This window comes from Ochotona princeps, chromosome X (genome assembly GCF_030435755.1).
Source record: "Ochotona princeps isolate mOchPri1 chromosome X, mOchPri1.hap1, whole genome shotgun sequence".
NCBI classification, from domain to species: domain Eukaryota; kingdom Metazoa; phylum Chordata; class Mammalia; order Lagomorpha; family Ochotonidae; genus Ochotona; species Ochotona princeps.
The window spans coordinates 94,220,692-94,244,016 of NC_080865.1; the positions used below are offsets into that span (position 1 = coordinate 94,220,692).

General features: G+C 38.0%; 1 protein-coding gene across 1 annotated transcript in view; it reads left to right on the forward strand.

The window, feature by feature from the left end:
• Positions 1–23,325, forward strand: part of ADGRG4 (adhesion G protein-coupled receptor G4) — an 89,665-nt gene that overhangs the window by 28,625 nt on the left and 37,715 nt on the right. The window contains 8 exon segments of the mRNA XM_058659176.1: positions 1,429–1,493; positions 3,888–3,927; positions 5,091–5,170; positions 6,657–6,820; positions 8,711–8,843; positions 10,670–10,788; positions 19,948–20,164; positions 22,459–22,621. Coding sequence (XP_058515159.1) covers positions 1,429–1,493; positions 3,888–3,927; positions 5,091–5,170; positions 6,657–6,820; positions 8,711–8,843; positions 10,670–10,788; positions 19,948–20,164; positions 22,459–22,621 — 981 coding nt within the window.

A 23,325-nucleotide genomic window follows, 5' to 3' on the forward strand; every position in this document is an offset into this window, starting at 1 on the left:
AAACAAACCAAATCGAGACCAAAGAATAATACATAAGATAAATTAATCAAACAGCTAGTTCTTTGAGAAAATCAGAAAATATTTTCTCCACTAACAGAACTAACAAAAAAATGGAGGGAGAAGATATGAATCAATAGAATCAGAGAAAAAAGTAACAATGAATTTTCAGACATACAGAATATTCAGGAACTATTACAACACCTATACCCCCAAAAATTTGAAGATCTAGAAGAAATGGATAGACTTAAGAACACATACAATCTACCAGAATGAAATCATGAGGTAATAAAAATCTCAATAGACCTATAACCAGGAGAGAGATTCAATTGTTAATTAAATCCCTCTCAACAAAGAACAATCCAAGACCAGATGCCTTCACTGCTGAATTCTACCAAATGTTTCAAGAGTTTACCTCAATCCTGCCCAAACCATTCAAAGCAATATAGTCAATTTTTCCAAATTCTTCCTATGAAGTCAACATTACCTTAATAGCAAAGCCAGATAAAGACACAACAAAGAAAGAGAACTACATACAGACTTAAGTCCCTTATGAGCATGGGTGTAAAAATCCTCAGCAAAGTACTAGTCAACAGAATCCAACAATAAATTCATCAAACAGATCATGAATTTCATCCAAAGAAGGTAGAATTTGTACCTGGCATGTAGGGATGGTTTAACATATGCAAATAAATAGTGTGATACACTACATCAACAAACTAAAGAATAAAATCCATAAAAGAGTTTGGTAGAGTAGCAAGGTACAAAATCAATTAACATAAATTGATGGCGATAGTATACACAAATAACTCCATGGCTGAGAAACAATTTGTATGTACAGTCTCCTTTAAAATAGTGCAGAAGAAACTTAAATACCCTAGAATAAACCTAACCAAAAACGTGAAAGACCTCTAGGATGAAAACTGCAAGACATTAAAAAAGATAAAGGAGACACTAAAAGACAGAGAAATTTAATGTGTTCCTGGATCAGATATTTGTTTTCTTATAGTTATAGAGGCTGTAAGTCCTAGATCAAGATGTTTACAGAGTTGGTTCTTGGAGAGGTCTCTATGCTTGAGATGCAGACTGTTTTTTTCTCCCTGTGCTATAATACAGCCCTTTCTGTGTGCTCATACATCTTTTGTTGGACACTGGTCCTAGTAGATTATGGCCTTCACCATTTTGACTTCCTGATGGCCTTACCTACAAATATAATAACATGGGTAGGTGTCAGCATTTGAATTTGCAGGGAGGGCACAATTCAGTTTATAACACTTGGTAAAATGTAAACTGAAAAACTGAGTGGAGCAGATGGAAATGTTAGGTCAACTGAAATAATGAATGCAGCTTAAAGATCATGTCATCCCAGGTGACTCTCCTGGCTTAAAATAGAGAAGTTGGAACAACAAAATGAATTTTTTTCTTTTACAGCTGAATTCTGTATTTCAAGACAGTGGAATTTCTCCTGCTAATTTGGCTAGCCAAATAAAAGACAGGTATGTGAATGTCGACTACTTGTGGTTCAAATAGCAAGCCGGGTACATTCCATGATTTTTCCTGTCCAGAGGGGTTTTCTTTGTTTACATCACTGGAAAATAAGGACCTGTCACATTTATGTAATTTTATTTATATTGAAAAGGCAGATTTACAGAAAGATGAGAAAGACAGAGAAAGACTTTCCATTTGCTGGTTCATTCCCAAATGGTCAAAGTGGCCAGAGTTGAACCAGTTCAAAGCCAAGAGCTTCTTCCAGGTGTCCCACCTGGACGCAGGGTCCCAAGGCTTTGAGCTGTTCTCCACTGCTTTCCCAGGACACAGGCAGGGAATTGGAAGGGAAGTGGAGCAGATGGAACATGAATCAGTGCCCATATGGCATCCCAGCACTTGCAAGGGGAGGATTAGCCAACTGAGTCTTTGTGTCTGGCCTGTAAATTCCCTTTGGGATCAGGAAAAAATATTTGTTAGTACTGCAGCATATAACACCAGCTGGAGAACTAAATTGAAGAAAATTAGTAGAGAAAGAAGTAGAATTTTATTGAATGAACTCTATTACTCCCTTAATCTATAAAATTTTATAATTGCGTAATGTAGAATAAACTTCCTTAAGAGGATGAAGAGTCAGGAACAGCTAATGCATGAGGATTCTAAAGGACCGCTGGTCAAATAGAAAGTTTGAAGGGAACTTGAATGTACAATGGAAAGAATGCTGACTAGTTCAAGATTTGTTGGGGACATGCTTTTCTGAAGGTGAGGACAGTGAGATGAGCAGGTACCAAATAATTTCAAGGAAGCCATGGAAAAGACAATTGGTCATCTGAGAAATAGCTCCTTTGCTCTTGCTCTACATGTATCAGGAGACTTCAAAAACTTTGAAAGACATAGAATTAAAACATAGGCTTAATTTAGTGTAGAAACATTTGAAATCCGTGCATAGTTTTTCATATTATGCATTTTCAATAACTTTTTGTGGAGCCCTCTTCTATCAAAGGGATACCCCGAAAACGCTGTTTGAAAAGCAGTATAATTCTGTTAAGGCATAGCAAGATGAATTGTCCAATAATACATAAATAAGGAATAAAGAAATAAACCCTCTGAACACTGAGAATTTCATTTCTTTTACATATTCAAATATAGATAGGCTCAATATAAGAGTTTATATAAATGGATGGAAGACACTTTATTGTCTAGTAGCTTTAGCTAACTTTATTATTGTAAAACTGAGTGGCTATGAAGTCCAGGTGGTAACATTGTTGGGTCCTGGCAAGTGTCTTGTGGCAGACAGCAGAGAGAGAGGAAGCTCTGAGTCTCTGTTTATAAACGTGACAATTCTGTTCCTGAGGGCTCAGCCCTCATGACCTAATCGCCTCCAATGGCTCCCTCCACTTCCTAATACATCACATTTGGAATGAGGCTTCAACATACAAAGTTTGAGTGGACACATACACACAGTCCATAATGGTCCAATTCCAAGGGGAATTGGAAATTCCTAGGGTATATACAATATTCTTTCAAAAATTGTATCTGTGGGGTTGGTCATTTGACCTAGCAGTTAAGATGCTGTATGGACAGCTCACAGTTTGTATTGGAACTCCTGACTTGGAGTTCTGACACTGTTTGCAATGATGGCTTCCTACTGATGCACACCCTGAGAGGTATCAAGTGATGATTCAGATACTTGAATCCTTGCCACCCACATGGCGAATCCAGATTGAGTTACTGATTCCTTGCTTCAGCTCTGGCTATTACAAGCAACTGAAAGATATCTTCCTCTCTGTCTTTCAACTAAATATGATAAAATAAATTTAAAAATCGTGTTTGTTGATTATCTCATTATGAAAGTAATATATGATCATTTTGCAAAATCTTGAGGCTTCATAGAAATATAATCACATACATAGTGAAATTCTCCCATAATCTCCTATCCCCAACCCTCCAGCAACTCTTGTTCACAGTTTATTTAAATATTCCTCCAGATCTGTTTTCATACATTTATAAAGAGAATGAGATCCTATTCTACAGATTACATCTTTCTTTCCATGTTTTCTTACACATCATGTATATCTTTTCTAGCTCATGCAAGCTGATCTAGTTAATTCATTTTAATTTCTTAGGATGTATGTGTCCAACTATCTAATGTATATTTGAATAATTTCCATCCTTGTTTGTAGATTTGTATGCACCCTTGCTGGTTCCATTACAGAACAGAATTCTGAAAGATGCATTCAATGAGTGCATCTTGGGGCCCTGATAATAAATTAAAATTTTAAGCTTTGAGAATATGACAAGATAAGGTCCATTAGTCTGTATAAGTTCAGATTGTCCTTTTCCTGAGCTTTGATACTGTGTTTCACTGTTTCATTTTCCATAATTTTTTGGTGCTTTTGATACAGAAACACTTCTGAGGAAGAAATGGCCATATACAAAACTATTGTAAGTAATTTTTCAAAATGAATGTAATTATGACCATATTATACTTGATTAGATATAAGTAAATAGCTTTTCCTCCCCATGTGTTTGGCAAATCTTGGTTATGAAAACTGAGGGTCAAATATATTACTTCCTTTGGGATTGGTACCAAAGTTCATCAAGAACACCATCCTTTGCTTTTCTGAACTGTCCACCTGAGGCACATTTTGTGGTCTGTAGGAATGTTGAAAGATAGGGAATTGGAATTTTGGGGTTATAGACATGTTGCAAAAAAGCCTTGAGGCACTGGTTTGTAAGATTGGCATCACACACACACACACGCACGCGCAGGCACACACACACATAATCCACTTTTATTTGTATGGATTTAAACTCCATGAGTGACAAAATTATTTCTTGATATCACCACCCTAATTCTTAGCACTGCTTCCAGTGCCTATGCCTTTATAATTGTATACCCTGAAATGATTAGTAAGCTCATGACTTTCAAGGTATTTAAATATGAAATAAATGTTTTAAGTATAAAAAAAATGCAATCAAGCTCGCAGTGCCTTCCAAATTAATTCCATCATTTATTTTTTTGGGTAAGTATTTGAGTCACAATTTTACATTTTAACACATTGTAGATACACACTATAACTAAAATTCATCTCAAGCAATAAATGTGAAGGCTTTTTGTCGATACTGTGGTCAGGCTGCCTGAGCTGGAATCCCTTTTGTTCCAATTTCAGACATACAATTTAATTAATTTATGTCAGCAATTTGATTAATCTCATTGTGCCTCAATTTCCTCACGTGTGCAATGAAGGCTGCCGGAAAGTGAGGAGGAGATAACTTGTGTTAAGTGCTTAGCCTATTAACACAGTTAAAAACCTAATTAACACTTTATGATGTTTTCTATGATTAACACCATGTTGATATCCAGATATTCTGAATCTTCTCTTAGTGCTCTAAGTTTTCAGAGACTCAGTTTCTTCATCTAGAAAATGCAATAATTATCCTTGCATCATTCACCCTACAGTGCAGGCACGAGAATTAAAGTACATTGCTATTTTGCAATTGGTTTACCAATGGCATTGGGATACATAAATGTTAAGCAAACTTGTTATTGCTGTTGTTAGCAGTAAGTCTTGTACTCATTTGTGATGTTTCTTTAAAGATTTCAGTGACCATGTATTTTTCTTTTGCATTATTTGGAACAGAGAGAAGCACAAGGAATGGCTACGGTTTCCCATGTACCATACAGGTAGGAGATGAGTTTATTCATAGCTGGTACATTAAGGTCTGAATTATTTCCATTTAATTACATATGTGCAGCTGTTTGGTCAGAGTTGTCAAAAGAAGATAAAAGTACCTTGTGGCTATATTATAGATGTTGTAATTGGCTCTTTCCTTCCAGAAGAAGGTTGATTTCAGTTGCTCATGGCTCAGCCTGGTAGCGTTCCTACTGTTTCTTTGTGGTGAAGAGGAAATGGGTCCAAAGTGATTACAACTGGAGATGGAGAGATGAAGTGCTTTATTCAACAAGCTCCATGAATTACTTAGCCTGAAAATTGAAAAATTATATGGAACCATACCCCATTCTGTTCATAATTGTGATTGGTGAAGCTCCTTCCAGGATCCTCATTCTTCTTCTTCTTATTGTTATTAGCATGCTTAATGTACATCATGAAGAACATAGAGGTCATTGAAATGTTCAGGGTGTTGCAACAGAACATCTATTAACAGCAAGAGAAGAGAATTCAGAAGGAGTCCTTCTCTGTCTTGGACTCTGTAAAATGAGAAGAGATAGACTTCAAAGGTAATGTGCAGCATGAGCAGAAACATCGCCCAATAAAGGTCAGGACATGAGGGGGTCTTGCCTAGACCGGACATAGCAATTTAGAGTGAGCACAGTTAAATCTAGCTTTCAACTCAGCAGACGTATTTTTAAAAGCTACAAATGGAAATGGAACAAAAGGCATAGGTAAGTTTATGAATCTGATATGTGTTTCCTGATGCAATATTACAGAATTTACAATGTTTGAGGACCTTGCTAAAAAGGCTGGTGTCAAGGATAATTCTATTTTTTATATCCTTTAGCTGACAGAAGTATTAGGTAGGTATGAAATACTAGGTGACCATGTAAAATGTTTTCTTCCCTACAGCTCAGCTATTTCTTCTGTACACTGGGACTAGGGATTGTTCTACCTTATAAGATTGTTAAAAGGATAAAAGTGAATCAAAACATGTGGAGCAAGAACTCCAAATGTGTTCGCTATCATTATCATTATTACTATTCTCTTATAGGAATAGGCCTTCTGCAGAACACAACTTTGTAGACTAATTGAGGATACACCTAGCTGCCTTATTTTAGTAAAGAAGAGTAAATTGTAGACCAGAAGGATAAAGTGCTTCCCCTGAAATAATAAATGCTGAGTATTCTGCCTTCTCTAATAATTACTTCAGAACTCCTATAAAAATCACTCTTTAGTCAATTTCAAAGTAACATCAATTTGTTGAACAGTCTTTTGAAAACAAGTTTTGAGCTGTCTGATTTGGATACAAGAAAAATCTATCAGAGGGTTTCAAAATACCATCCTCTATCACTTAAACTTTGCCACTTGGTAACTAAAAAGTTTGACATCTGTGTAGTAGCAATCTAGACACCTGTACTGGGGATTTGTTCTGCTGGCCAAATTACACTGTTGTGATATGACTGCAACTTTTTTCTTATGTGTTCTGCTTTCTAGCTGTGTTTGTCATGCCATGGTAAAAGCCAACGCTTCTCCAACACTCAGGGAATTGATTGGCAGGATCAGAGGTAAAATACATGTCAACCTCACTTGTGGAAACTTCACGCAAGATAAACCGACATTGTTAGTGAAGTCAGAAGACGTTGCAGTGAAACAACTAGGTAATACGTGGAAGGGAAGTATTTCACTTTGAATTTAGTTCCCTTATAAAACTCATAATATATACACAGTATAGGATGCTGAATTCCAAAAGAGAAAAGTCATTTTCTCATTCTTTTTTTTTAAAGATTTATTTATTTTTATTACAAAGTCAGATATACAGAGAGGAGGAGACAGAGAGGAAGATCTTCCATCCGGTGATTCACTCCCCAAGTGACTGCAATGGCTGGTGATGTGCCTAACCGAAGCCAGCAGCCAGGAACTTCCTCCAGGTCTCCCACGTGGGTGCAGGGTCCCAAGGCTTTGGGCCGTCCTCGACCGTTTTCCCAGGCCACAAGCATGGAGCTGGATGGGAAGTGGAGCAGCCGGGATTAGAACCGGCACCCATATGGGATCCTGACATGTTCAAGGCGAGGACTTTAGCCGCTAGCCCACGCCACCGGGCCCTTCTCATTCTTTTTTATAGAGGTACCTAAAAGATCCATGGGAAAAAATATTAAGGGTATTTTGCATGCATGTATAGCGTTTTCCTAATACATTTTTCCCATGAACTTTCTGAAGAGCTCCACATGCGTGCTCTGTACTCACTTGCTCAGGTGATCCTTTTCCTTTGAAGAGCTTCTGGGAGAATGGAATGCTGCAGTGTTTTGCCAGAGACAATTGGTGAGCCCTGGGTATTAGCAGTGACCACTCTGTCCACCAAGTGGGGGAACTGACTTTCTTGCATAAATCCCCAGAAACCTGGAGAGCTTTTGTAGTGCACAAAAGAGATGCCCAAAAGATATGTGTTTGTTTATTGATTAATTCAGTCACCCTATTCATCTTGGCAAGTGATCTGGGAACTGGTCCAGATTTCTGTCGCAGGCATTTCTTCTTATGAGTTGATCTGTAATGGTAAAAGAGAAAGGCTACTGGGCCACCTATCAGCTTTCTATCTTTGCCCCAATAAAAAGTTTAGCATTAACACAGATAACACAGTTTCATTAGACAGCACAATCCTTCACAGCAAACTGATAAGGTAGTTTGAGGGCAGGTTTTAAGTGCTTGAACGCATGTGAGGCGGAAGGTAAAGGGGCATAGCAGCTGCTGTGCACTGGATGCTGGTGAACTTGTTTTACGCATGGACATTAAGGTGCTTTTGCTCTTCACTCAGGGGAGGCTGGGCTGTGACACTGTACAGGCCACTCTGTTGACACTGTCTTGGCCAGAGTTATGGCCCAGGGCTCAGTTACCAGTTGGTCAGTAAAAAGTGGGAGCTTAGTTCATGGACTTAGTACGGGTCACATCTTCCTTAAGTTGACAATACCTGACAGTTCAGTCTTACCATAATAGTTCCCCATGGTGGAGATAGTCCATTCCCTCATGACCATCATCAGAAACAGAGCTCTCCATGCCTAGGCATGGTAGCTACACAAAGTATCTCCAATCCAAACCCACCCCGAGTCAAGTCAGTAGGGTGAGACTATCCTGAAGAAATCAGTGTGCAGTGTCCTGCCTGCACACATCAAATTGCTAACAGTGGGTACCTTGGAAAAGAGGGACAATCGGCTGGGGGAGGCTTTCTCTTTTGCACTTTAATACTTCTTCATGTGACTTAATTTTTTTGCTAATGTAAATGGACCATTTAAAACAAAACAAAAATACATCTCCTGTCAATTGATGGTTTTAATGGAGAGCATGAAACATGAAGTTTTACGGGGCTGCTTATTTAAAACTAAGACTCCATTTAATGTTATTTTCAGTGAAGTCTGCTTTAAATGGCTTGGCAGGGAAAGTTTTCTCTTTTATTTTTGAAGCTTATGTGAAGGCTAATAATGATGGGTCGTAATGGATGTTCATGCTACCTTTAAGTGCTTGTTGCCCTTTAAAATGTGCATACATTTTCTGTGTAGAGTTGGCAAAGTGCAAAGCTGAGGAAACAGCCTCGAGATACAAAGGGACATGTAAGTGGCTATTAACCAACCCTACTGAGACAGCCCACAGTAAATGCATCAAAAATGAGGATGAGCATGCCACTAGAAGCTGGTATGTACGGCCATGTTCTAATTGCTCAAGCCCATACACAAAAACATGAGAAATAATCAAGGGTGATTATCTGTCATTTGCCTGAGCATGCTAACTCCCTTCAGCTACTCTCGGCCACTTTCCCTCCTTCCATCTTTTGGACTTGCACACAACATAATAACGATTTTCCAGAAAACAAAAGAGAAGACAAGGCCCTGAACCCCACCACCTGAATACAGCTGTGTTTAGGTGAAATACTTTTTTTGTATCTTTTTTCCTATGAATGGCTTTCAACTTTATTGTGGTTCTAATCACTATCCTATCAGTCACATAATTTATCCTTTCATTCAATGGTTTATCAAACATTGGCCATGTTTTACATTCAACTCCTTAATGATTATTTCACAAATCAGCCTCAGAAGCTATCTCATGGACGTGCCATGATCATTTACTAAATCACTCTTCTACTGTTGACTTTATCATTTCCCTTTTCAAAATCATCAGCCCTCTTTTCTTACTTTCTATCATTAATGTTGTATGCCATTTACTTAAGTGGACAAGACCAGAGGAGCCCCAGGTTTTGAACAGAGGCTTAAAAGCAGCCTTTCAGACAGCACCAGGTCCCACTGCACGCTACCTTACTCTCCCTGCTGCTCAGCAGTCAACAAGGCAGGCTACTTTTACAGCCCTAGAATTCACAGTTAACCTCTCTTTTCCAACCCCACCCCTCATACCCGTACCCTACCCAAGCCACTTTCCTGCTCCAATCCCTTTACTGTCTCTTGCTTATTATGACAACATTGTTCCTGGCTTTCTCTCTGCTACTTTCCAGCTCTGTTTAGCATGTTGTTGCCATTGTGATTTCCCAGCAATTCGACTGCTACCATCCCATAAATGAAGTCTCACCCCATAAATATGGTCTGCATGACTGCAGGCTCCCGCTTCTACTACCTCCTCCTTGCTACCCTTCTTCTTTTTGCTATGAACTCTAGCCAAAAGCCATTTGCAATTGTGGGCAATAAGGAGCACTTCCGGTGTTTTGTCTGCTTGTACTATTTACTGCTTGTGTGGGAGGTGTTTCTCTCCATCTGTGTCCTTATAGTGCCCCCAAAGCTCCAGTGTGGACAATAAACCTTCCTTTCTTGGTGTTTTGAGATTCAGCTTTGTTCATTGAGCTTTTCATGTCATATTTGGTCTATCAAACCATAAAATTTAGAGTTCCTCTGGGGAAGGACAATAGCCCATTCTGTTTTGCCTGTGTTACTAGTTTTCATCCTTGGAATGTACTGAGTGCTCAATGAATGCATTAGTTGAATTGAAATGAACTGGATTGAACAAGATAAAGCATGGGGTAGGAGCAGATGAGGAGGGCTAATGAGCTACAGAGGGCCCTACCCTAATTTTCTTGAGTAAATAAGTATGCTGAGATAGAGGCAGAATTGCAACAGGAATTTCCTTTTAGAATAGAGATAAGAAGTGAAAACAAGGGTAACAAGTCATGTCTAAAGGGGCAGTGCCTTGGCTTTGACATTTCATCAGCTGGACATTGTCATGCCCCATCCCTGGTTCTCTTGCTTGTTTATTCTTCCAAGTGCTGACACTATATTCATTTGTTTCCTGAGAACAAAATTTTCTTCACTTTACAAAGAAACACAGGGCTCCCACCTTTGTTGTCTTGACTGAGAGATCAGGGATGAACGAGGGGAAGCATGCCAAAGACACACCTGGTCCTTCACCATTTGCATTAACAGTATCCCTGCCCCATCCTCCAAGGACAAAGTTGGATAATGCCTTTGCACTCCTCTTCCCCTGCACCCCCCGCCCTCGTTTTTTTTTTTTTTTTTCAGCTCATTTGGCATCAACACAGGCAAATCTCGGTGGGATAAACTGAAGTTTAAACAATGCGAGTTGATTCAAGGACTTCCTGATAAAATTTTGGATCTTGCTAATATCACCGTAACAGATGGTAAGATTGTGCTGCAGTCGTTGAAGAAATAATAGAATCCTAGGTAGTTCGCCTCTTTTCCTTTAAACTAGAAAGAGCAAAGGCAAATCTTGTGTAAGAAAATCTACCTTACAATTATCCCATCTCAGAAACTAGATAGTTGGAGTGAGCATTTGATGGAGTAGTTGAGTTGTTTGCTTGGGACGCCAGCATCCCATTTCAAAATGCCTGGTTTGATCCTGATTCTGTTCTACATTCCAGTTTCCTGGAACTGCACATTTTGGGAGGCTGCAAGTGATAGACTAAGTACTTGGGTCCATATCGTTCATGTGGGAAACTTGTAGGGAGTTCTGGTCTTCTAGCTTCATCCTGATCCAATCTTGGCTGTTGCAAGCATTCGGGGAAGTGAACCAGTAGATAGAAGGTCTCTCTCCATCTGTCTCTGTCTCTCTACCTTTCAAATAAATAAAATTAAAATTTAAAAGTGAAACTAGGTAGCTAATGATGCTAAAGCTAGTGATGTGCCATGAGACATTAGGACTATCATTGTTGTAGTTTTATAATTTTTGCTAATTATTATTTTGTTTTATTTTAGTATCTAAATAGTTTTAATATACAATATGCCCCCAATGGCTTAATATTTAGAAAGCAAAAGATGAAAATACATGGAAACATACCCTTGTAATGTTGACCCTAGCCTTCCAGTGATTCTCTATAGAGACAATGTATGCTCCCTAATGAAATATGCAAATACACACATATCTCCTTCCATTTTTGTAGAGTGGCTAGAGCAGGCTATATGCACTCTGCTCTATGCCCTGCTCTTTTCTCTTAACATCTTTCAGAGCTTATCATATATGTAGAGAAAGAGCTTCCTCACTCCCCTTCCCATTGCATTATAATACATGGGAGAAATGTATCACAATTTATTTTGTCTCTTCTTATGTTGTTAATAACATTTTGCTGTAAGAACCCATCTGTAAAACTAATTTTACCTGTTTGTGCATTTTTATTATTAAAGGGGGGCACTGTGACACACTTAAAAAAAACCCCACATTTCTGAAGGTATCTAAAACGTTTCAGAACTGGTATTCTCTAGGCAGCTAACAAGAAGTTGCATTTCTTCCAAAAATTCATTCATAGATTACATTAACTTTCATTGTTTTCTGACCCTTTGTTACCGCATTCCATAGTGGTAGGTAAACCAAGTTTTCAATGTGAGGCATACCTCTTTAAAGCCATGCACTACTGGGCCCAGCATGGTGGCCTAGTGGCTAAATCCTTGCCTTGAACGCTCCAGATTTCCATATGGGTGCTGGTTCTAATTCCGGCAGCCCCGCTTCCCATCCAGCTCTCTGTTTGTGGCCTGGGAAAGCAGTCAAGGATGGCACAAAGCCTTGGGACCCTACACTCGTGTGGGAGACTCAGAAGAGGCTCCTGGCTTCTGGCTTCAGATTGATGCAGCTCCAGCCATTGCAGTCACTTGGGGAGTGAATCATCAGATGGATGATCTTCCTCTCTATCTCTCCTCCTCTCTCTATATATCTGACTTTGCAATAAAAATAAATAAATCTTTAAAAAAAACCCAAGCACTAATATAATGGATACCACACATATGTCACAATTTTACACAAGTAGAGCTCCTATAAAACATAAATTTCAGAAAGTCAAATTGTTAGTTTCATCGTGTTTTTATTGGTGACAAATTGCTCTCTGTAATGGCTGCACCAGTTTATTCTCTCACTTGCAAGATATGAAAGTTCCTGCTTTGGGACACCTTCATCCACAGACTTGGGAGTCTTTGGTGATTTAATTAGAAAAAATTGATATCACAATAGGACACTTTTTTTGTAAAAAAAAAAATCATTCATTTGTTTGAGAAGCAGAGAGAGGAAGACAGAGAAAGAGAACTTCCATTCATTGGTTCATATCCAAATGCCTGCAATGACTATCAGTACATTGGGCTGGGGACCAGGACTCAATCCAAGTTTCCCATATAGGTTGCAGGAACCTAATTACTTGGGCCATTACCAGGGTCTCTAATAGTATGCATTATGAAGAAAGAGGAGTCAGGAGCTAGAACTAAATAGTGAACTCAGGGTTAGGATATAGATGGACATTCTCACTGACATTTTAACTGCTAGGGTAAGCACCTGCCCCTACAAGCATTCTAATGGAGATATTCACATATCATAACATTCGTCCCTATAATGTACACAATTCAGTGGAATTTTTTGTGCATTCATGAATCTGTGCAGCTGTCATCAATAATTCCCTTTGTCTTCTTCCACAGTTTATCCATTTTGCCCTCTTTTCAACTCCTGGAAACCACTGATCAATGTTTTATCTTTACGAATTTTACCTACCTTGGGAATTTGATAAAACTTCTGAGGTTTATTCATGTTGTAGTATATGTCAGTACCGTATGTCTTTTTCTGACTAGATGACTGAATAGTATTCCATGTGTACACCATATTTCACTCACTCATTCAACTTGATAAGCATTTGTTCATCGCTATCTTTTGGCTATTCTTAGTAATCTGATTGTTAATATTGTTAACATTCATTTATAAAATTTTGTGTAGACATGCTTTCTTTCCAATTCTCTTGGAGATATTATATATAGAATGCATTGTTAATATTATAGAGAGTGCATTACTAAATATATGTGTGTATATATGTATATATATGTTTGTGTGTATAGAAAGCGCAATTGGCAGGTCACTTAGTAACATGTGATTAGCTTTCTGAAAACCTGCCAAACTTGTTTCCACAGCACTGCACCATGTTACATCTCTGCCAGCACCATGAAGAGCTCAAGTTTTTTACATCTTCTTAAATACATCCTATTCTCCATCTGTTAGATTATGTTGATAGTAACAGTCCCACTCCCACACATGTGCTCTTCCATTCCTGAATTTTTAAAATAATTTATGGATTCTTTTTAAATCTTGACCAGTCTAGTTAAAAGTTTTCCAACTTTGTTGATTTTAAAATAGACTATCTTTGAAACAGGCTTGGGATCACAGCAAAATTGAGCAGAAAATAGAGTTCTATACTTGTTTTCTGTTGCATGTGTAACCTACTCCACTTTCTACATGCCATATTAAAATGTCCTTTTGTTACAAGTAACACATTTAAAAATATTTGAAAAACAGAGAGAGAGAGAGAGAGAGAGAGAGAGAGAGAGAGAGAGAATTCTTCTAGCTGCTGCTCCATCCCCTCAATGCTTATAACAGCCTGGGCTATGCTGGGCTAAGCCAGGAACTTAGACCTCAATCCAGGTCTATCGTCTCTTCCTACCAGAGTCTACATTAACAGCAAGCTGTAAGCAGGAGTTGGGACCAGGAATAATTAAATCCAGGTTCTCCAATGTGGGACTTGGGCATCCTAATTGGCATCCTGCATACCGGGACAAATGTCTATCCTACATTTGTTATAACTGTTACAACTACATTGACACATGATTATCTACCAAAGTCCATGGTCAAAATTAGTGTTGAATCTTGATCTTATATATTCAATGGTTTTGGACAAATATATGAGATGTATTCACTAATTCAGTATCATACAGAATCATTTCCCTGCTATAAAAGTGCTCTTTGCTCTGCCTTTTCGTACCTCTCTCCCTCTTCATTCCTAGGAACCATTGATTTAAAAAAAAAAACTATTGTTTTATTTGAAAGACATAGCTGGAAAGGAGGAATCACAGAGATTTCCATCTACTGATTCACTCCAAAGATGGCTGCAATGGCCAAGGCAGCGCCAGATTGAAGCTAGGAGATTTTTGCACATGAATGGTGTGGGCCCAAGCACTTTAGCCATCCTCTACTCCTTTTTCCAGCCCATTAGAAAGGAAACCACCAGAATATGAACTGGCAACCATATAGGATGCTGCATTGCAGGCAACAGCTCCACTCATTGACATTTTTACTGTCTCTGTTTTTGCCCTCTCCTGATGTCATGCCATTAATCATATAGTATGTAGTCTTTTCAAGGTTGTCTTTTTTCACTTAGGAACAGACATTTAATATTTCTCTGTGACTTATCATGGATCACTGCTCTATAGCACTGGATAAATATTCCATCACTTCATTGTAACAGATGTCTGTTCACTTACTGCAGAGCACATTGGTTGTTTCCAGATCTGAGCAATTACAAAGCTACTATTAGTATATGTGTACAAGGGTTATTTTTGGTATGGACATAGATTTTGAGCTCACATAGCTAGACACCCAGGAACATGATTGTTTTGTTGTATAGCAGCACTGTGTTCAATTTTGTAGGAAATTATGAAAGTGTCTTCCAAAGTGGCTGTAATATTTTGCACTCCTACAAGAAATCAATAATATTTTCTGTTCCACATCCATACCAGCATCTGTTGTTGTCTGTCTTTGGGGTTTTGTTTAAATGGATAATTGTATCTAATGGCTGTTTTAATTTACAATTCCCCAATGACATATGCTGTTGATTACCTTTTCATATACTTTTAAAAAAGATTTATTTACTTTTATTGGAAAGGCAGATATACAGAGAGGAGAGACAGAGAGGAAGATCTTCTGTCTGATGGTTCATTCCCCAAGTGACCACAACAGCTGGAGCCAGGAGCTCTTCCGAAGCCAGGAGCCAGGAGCTCTTCCAGATCTTCCACACAGGTGCAGGATCCCAAGGCTTTGGGCCGTCCTCGACTACTTTCCCAGGCCACAAGCAGAGAGCTGGATGGGAAGTGGAGCCGCCGGGATTAGAACCAGCGACCATATGGGATCCCGGCACATGCAAGGCGAGGACTTTAACCATTATGCTTTCGCGCCGGGCCCCATATACTTTTTTATATATCTTCTTTGGTGAGGTATCTGCTATAGGTTGAGCATTTGTGGCTTCCCCCAGTCATAAGTCAAATGTTGAATCCTAACACCAGCCGGATGCTTTTAAGAGGTGATTAGGTCTTTGGGAGGTTATTAGGCAAAAAGTAGAACCTTCATGAATGTAGATCGAAGCCCTTCTAGAGAGGCCCCAGAGAGTTTTGTGATCCCTTCTTCTTTGTAAAGTTACAGCAAAACACACACTCACACACACATGCACACACACACACACACACACACAACTAAAAGCATATATATAATGCAGGAAGTGTGCTCTCACTGGAAATCAAATTTGTTTTCATAAAGAAAAATTAGTTTCTACATAACTTGATAGGTGTGGTTCTAGTGCACCAAGTGGGCTCCTTCCATAATGAATTGTTAGAAATTAAGTCACAAGCATTCCAGTGTCTTGCACAGGGCGAGGGAATTGGACTTGTCATCTCTGCGGAATATGCAAATATAATATCAGGAAATAGCTAGAATAATGAGAAAAGCAAGCATAGCTTTGATGGTTCCTTGATCTGCAATCATGAGTCAGGGCAATAGGGAAAGTTTGCACCTTCAAGTGAGTGGGTGGAAATACAGAGAGGTCTGTGTTTCATGCTGACCTCCCTCCCTCTGAGTGACACTTTTTGTTTAGACACGCTAATAGAATTTTCTCTTGTGGAAGAAAAAGCTAACAAACCTCCATAACAACAACAAAACCACTGCAGTTGGTTGTGATTTTTAGAAAACTGACTGTCAGAAGTCACTTTACAAAAAATACTGTGGAGAAAGAGGACAGTTAAGTGTTGATTTAGATATATAAAAAGTTGAAAAGTAAACTATCAAGTTTATTGGCTCTGGAGAAATCTCTCTCCTGTCCTTATAAATTAGGAGCTTACGGAACAATGAGTACTATGTGATCTAAAGGAAAGAAAAATGCCTGTATTTAAAATGATCTATTTTATTTTAGCTTTCAAGCTTACTGACAAGCATTAGATAGCTTGGTTAGAGACTCTTCAGTTCTTTCATATAAATGCTTATTTATCTGAGCTTCTGAATACCACTTAGAAAATATTCCCTTATTTCAAAGTTCATTGAGTTCTTTCCTGTGCTCGATTTTGTTTACTTCCAAGATACGGAAGATGCATCAGGGTTTAGTGAAGTTGGGTGTAATTTTCTCTGCAACAATCTCCCATTTCTGTCCATCGCATCATCAGGACAGGGCGATGAGTGAATAAGAGAGAACAATGTGATACCTAGGAGGTCAGGTAGGAAGACTGCCGACACAGTGGTCCCCATGTCTAGCACTACTGAAGAGAGGGATAAAGGCACAGACGCTGGATGCAAAAAGTGATAACAAAGAGCTCAGCCTCTGGAGTCAGAACTGGGCTAGAATCACCCAGCTTCCTGACTTCTGAATCTGTATGTGGGAGATAATAAAAATTGCTTATCACACAGGGTTTTGGGACGATGATAAAAATGCATGTGTAATGCCTTGATTTTACATGTTGTTTCCAAAACGCCATTCTCTCCTTGTCAACTGGCAATTGAATTAGGACTGGCTGGTAACTGACTCAGGTTAGCCAAATGTAGCACTAAAGACACTGTCAACTGAAGTACTTCTCAAGAGGACAGGAAGTTTCTTCATCCTTTCTCTTGGTATACTCTTATGTCATATGCTTCCTCATAGAATCCAGACATCAGACTATAAGAAGCCTGAACACTGATGTGTGGGAAATATTTAATAGTCAACTCTCTCCTAAAATGGCACTGATGTAGCACTTACCAGTTTATATGATGGCTTCCAAACCACAATGTGTAGTCACTGAACTATGGATTTGGTAAGAGATGAGCACACAGCTTTGGTAGAGGTAAATGTCACAGGAACATGGAGTAGTAAAATGTAGCAAGAAAATGAAAGAGAGATGAGTGCAGCATCACGGCTGTTTTAGTATAATTGATTTGATTATAAATGTAGCTAATTTAATTTCTGATATTGGCTGTATTTTGAACAGCAAGCTCACAAAATATTTCACAATTGAATAATTGATTCTCATACTCTGGAATAAGCTGCTTCCAGTGCCTTATAAGCTGGATCCAGCACAACACTGAGTCCTTCTATAGGGAGTGTAGTCAGTCAACAGTTTTCTTAGTCCATGGTCATAATCAACTATCTATCATGTGAATGAGTAATTTTTAACTTGTAGCCCAGTGTAGCCTTTAAATATGTCATCGCTGGGTGTTTTCTAACTGCAACTGCATGAGAAACTCCCTAAACGATATGTGGCTAGCCGCATCTAGTTAACATCCAGAATGTTGAATTTTGGGGTGGTTTGTTATGCAGCAGGAGATAAGTAGAACACTAGCTCATAATAATTGTTAAGTAAATAACAGCTATTATTGTAGTTTTGTTGTTGTAATTCCTGGTGGATTTACTCTAACATTATTTCAAGCAATGTATATTTATTTACTCAGTTTTGATTCTTTAGATCTATTTATTCTACAGTAATAAAGAAGCACTCCTTTTGTTTTTGCTTGGGCTTAGGAACTCAGAATTTTTTTCACAATGAGACCAACTTGTCTTGATTTTCCTTAAAAAACATATAACTCCAGATAAAGATCCTGTGATTACTTTCCACAATATAGTTAGTCCCTCATTGCATTGTTGTTTACTTAATTCTGCCACAGCAGGGACAGAACAAAGTGAAGTCTCACCACTGAAATCCAAGGAGTCATGACAAGACTATTCTGGCTGTTCCATTTTCAGCAAACAAAGCAGGAACAATTTAATAAAGGCAGAAGAAAGATCCACGAGTTAACTCATGGTCTTTTTTTCCCCTCAGTTTCTCTAACTGCGCAAAAGATATGGACATAGGGACATAGACAAAATATTAATCCGGAAAAAGTTACAAGATTAGTAAATTGCAAACTGCTTCCCTTTCTTCCATCTCCCAGGGGGAGAACCCTTTCCTTGCCAAATCAGTTCCCATGTTAGCCAATTTTTAAGGCAGATTAGGGAAATGGTTAGTCAGGGAGGGGGATGAGACTTAGAGGAGCTGTGTTAAGATTGCTTAATTTATATTGATGAGAACCAAAAGTTGTTAGCAGGAAAAGAAACAAAAAAGGAATCAAGCAAGAAAATGAAAGGGAAAGAAGAAAATAGACTCTAGGTTTTATTAGAAGTGGGGAATTTGGAGGCAGGCAAGAGATTTGGGGGTACAGTGACAGACACACACACAGTTTTATGCTGCACTATTTTGCTTTCACAAAGTTGGTTATTTGCCATATAACCTGAGTTAAGTATGTTATGAACACAATCCCCTCTCTGGATTTTTTTAGCAGATTGCATTTGTTATATTATTTTTCTTTATGTTTTGTTTATGGGACTTGAATGTGAGTCTTAAATTAGTGAGAAACCACAAGGAATCTCAGCTTTATATGGGTTAATTACATTGATCTAAAGTCTAATTTGTGTTGTATTTGTTTAACAAAGCTCCAAACTTGATGATTCACACAAAAGGATATTAACACTTACTGGATATTTGTTGATCTTGAATATTATCTCTAGCTTTAAAATTCAATTTTAATTTACTTGCTATTGTGGTTATGATAATTTTAGGAATGCATACTGAAGTGTGTATGGATGAGATGGTATGATGTTTGAGATTTGCTCTAAAGATAATCTGGAGCTGGGACAAAGATGGATGGGAATGTAGATGAAATAAAATTCACTGATACTTGTTGAAGTTGGATGATTCATGATGTACATAGAGATTCATTAATACTATTCTTTTGCTTTTGTGCATGCCTACAAATTTCCATACTAAGAAGTGAAGAAAATAGGTGGACGAGTTAATATCCATTGTTCTTACTCTCTAGAAAATCTAAAATAATTGCTTTTTTGGTCACATGATTTTTATTTGCTTTTTTCTCCGGGTTTATGAACCTTGTCTGGAAAATGTAATTATCACCGTTGATTATGAAAACATAGACTGAATATTTGCTGATATTTGAACATAGTTGGGATCTACTTAACTGAATCCGGTACTCAAAAAGTCTCAATTTAATTAGAGTCAAATTTCAAGATAATTTTTCAGTGGCAAAATGAATTCCCTGGTGCACTTACAAAAGGATTGAATGAATAAAAGCTTCACTTACATGCTACTTCCTGGAACTGTATCTATTGCAGAACTTGAAGTCTAACCTTCTCCCTCTGTAATCTTTGCTATTTTGGTAGGCATTTCTAGTTCACTGCCTTTAGTTTTTTAAAGTGAAGGAAACATAGCCCTAAACTACCGAATGTAGGTTGTACATTCCAACTTTATTTCCCCAGAGAATGCAAATGAAGTTGCAGAGCACATTTTAAATTTGATACATGAATCTCCACCTCTGGATGAAGAAGAGACAAAGGTTATTGTTTCTAAAGTATCTGATATTTCACTATGTGATGAAATTAGCGTCAGCCTAACTCAGATTGTGTTACAAATCGTCAATGCTGTTATGGAGAAGCAAAATGATTCGACCTTTGATCTTCATGAAGTAAGCAATGAGTAAGTATGAAAACTTAGGAAAAAGATTAAATTAAATGGTATTAATTTCTTAGCATACAGTCACGCACCATTTAAAGGTCAAGCGGGTAGGCATTGAAAGTACAGTTAGTTCAATGCGATGAGAACATTTTATTCAAATACCAGTGAAAGAACACATTCAAATTTGAGTTGTATCTTAGTGATATCAACTTTCCAAATACACAGTCACTCTAAATCAAAGCCTCAAGTTTTTCCTCAGTTTTGGTGTAACTCTGATGTTCTTCATTTTTAAGAAATGCGTTCAAACACTGAAACATTTATTTTAAAACTATTTTTTAATACTAGGTACTAGTATTAAAATAGTACTAGGCACCTCCCTTTAGCTCACAATCAATCATTAACTAACTCTTGTGTGAGGCACTATAAATGCATTTTGTAGTCTCCTATGTGTTCTACTGGGATCCATCTGCTTCTATCCATCTCCACCACACCCCTACCCTAAGGTCCATTTCCTCTTACCTGACCACCTACAGTATATTAACTGGTCTCCTTGCGTTGACTCTTGACCCTGTAAGGTCCATCTCCTACACTGAAGTCACCGTGATTTTTGGAAGTATGTAAGAAGTCAATTCAAAATGTTCATAGATGCATAGTCTCCATTATTCAGATAATCTATGAGAATACATGTATATACACATTTACCCACATATCTGTAAATCTTGTATTTTGCATGGAGGTTGCTTTATATCAGAGAGAACATATAATATTTGTCCTTCTGGGATTGGATTCGTTCACTGATTATAATAGCCTATAGTTGGGACCGTATTGTTGCAAGTGGTAGAATTTCATTTTTTTTACCGACAGTAGTATTCTATGGAGTAGATTTACTACAGTTTCTTTAACCATTCCTCTTTTGACTGGCATCCGAGTTATTTTCATGATTGTTACTGAGGACTATATTATTGAAAAAATATGGGGAAAAAAAGTTGAGGGAAAGGCATTGGGAGCACAAGGGGGAATTCCTATCCACATGAAACCATACCATGGGAAAAATAGTTATAACAAAAAGTTCATAGAGCATGCATCTTTAAGAATATTACACATTTCCCCAAAACTTTTTGACAACCCTCCATATATTCATAGATTACATTTTTTGTATCTAAATAAGCTTATATGTTAATACCATCTGTTATATTTTTGAAGCCGCCTAATATCAGGTCATATTCTCTTGCTTTAAAAATTGATCAGTAGCATCCCCTTACATGTTGATTAAGCTATAACCTTCTTATAAGCGCCTGTGAAACCTTCAGGATCTGATTTTATGCACAGCCATTTTATTTTTAAAAATCTTTTTAGATGTGTGTTAGTATAATTCCTATTTTTCAAGTGAGGAAACAGAAGTGCACTGATGTTATTTAATTTGCCTGCATGATTAGAAGTTAAGAGAAGCTAAGATTTAGTTTTGGACCTGATTTAAAACCAGTACTCTTACGTAATAATTTTTAAGTAACATAAACATGGTGATTAAAGCTTAGAACCAGTTGATTAAAGCTCAGGACCAATCTTACAATGAATAAATCCTTATTTTTTAAAATGCCTTTTTTATTTGAATGTTACACAAGAGAGGGAAAGACTGGGATCCTTTATCCATGGTTCACTCTCCAAATGGCTGCAACGACTATGGCTAGGCTAGACTGAAGTCTGGAGCCAGCAGCTCTATCCAGGATTCCCATGTGAGTGCCAGATCCAAGCAGTTGGGCCATCCTTCATTGATTTTCCCAGGGCATTAGCAGGAAGCTGGACGGAAGTAAAGCAGCCAGAATTTCAAGCAGTGCCCGTACGGGATGCTGGTTGCAGGCAGCAGCTTTAACTGCTAGCACCACAATGATGGCCTCTGAAGAAGCCTTTTAAGGATGCTGAACTTTAAGTTAAAAAGATGAGAAATAAGGGCTGGCCTTGTGGAATAGCACATTAAGTTTCCGCTTGCTATTCTGGCTTTCCTACCAGTGTACCAGTTCCAGTAGCAGCTACTCTCCTTTCCAATCCAGCTTCCTGCTAATACACCTGGAAGGCAGCAGATGAAGGCCCAAGTATCTGAGTTCCTGCTACCCATGTACGAAACCCAAATGGACTTCCTGGCTCCTGGCATCAACCTGGCTAGCATTGACTGTTGAAGGCGTTTGGGTAGTGAACCATCAGAGAGAAGCTCTCTCTCTTCCTCTGTCTCTCTCTCTCTAATAAATACAGAAATCTTAAAAGCATAAAAGAACAATAAAAAGGGAGGAACACTCTTCTCCACCTGTGGTTTCTTACAGGATTCTGAGACTAATCGAGCGTGTTGGTCACAAGATAGAGTTTCAGGGGAGGACTGAGAATCTGAGCACGGCCAGCCTGGCTTTGGCTGTGGTGAAGGTGGGCCGCAAGTTTGAAGGTCTGACCTTCAGCATTCATTCCCACACAAATGGCACAGACCCGGAGGTAAGTGCTGCTTGGGGAACAGAGCTACTCAGCCAAGCACTGGTCCCTGTCTTCATTCATTTACATTTAGGTCTCATTTTAAGGAAAATTCTGAAAAATTACAGCTTATCACTCTATTAGGTAAAAAAAGTAAACAACTAGTAATAAGTAGGAAAAAATACGTGGTTTCTCATTAGTATAGACAAAGGGTGTATACAATAATCAAATCTTAAAATGTCAGATTTATTTATATAGATTATATTTTTTGTACTCCATGTAATAATTATAATAGATCAGAGAAAACATGATATTTCTTTTTGGGGACTGGTTCATTTCACTAAGCATAATAGTTTACAGTTGAATTGATTTTGTTACCAAAAGACAGGAGTTCATTCTTTTTTTATTTTTGAGTAGTATTTCATAGTGTATATATACCACATTTTCTTTCACATTGATTCCATATCTGAGCTCTTGTAAATTGAACTGCAATAAACATGGATGTGCAAATAACTCTCTTGAATGCTGATTTCATTTCATTTGGGTAGATTCCCAGGAATAGAATGGTTGAGTCCTATGATAGACCTATTTTCAGACCTTTGACTAATTACTGTACTGTTTTAGAAAGTGGTTGTTTTAGTTTATTTTCCCGCCAACAGATACCTTTTTCTCCACATCCTCAACAACATTTTTGGATGATAGCTATTCTTACTGAAGTGAGGTGAAAC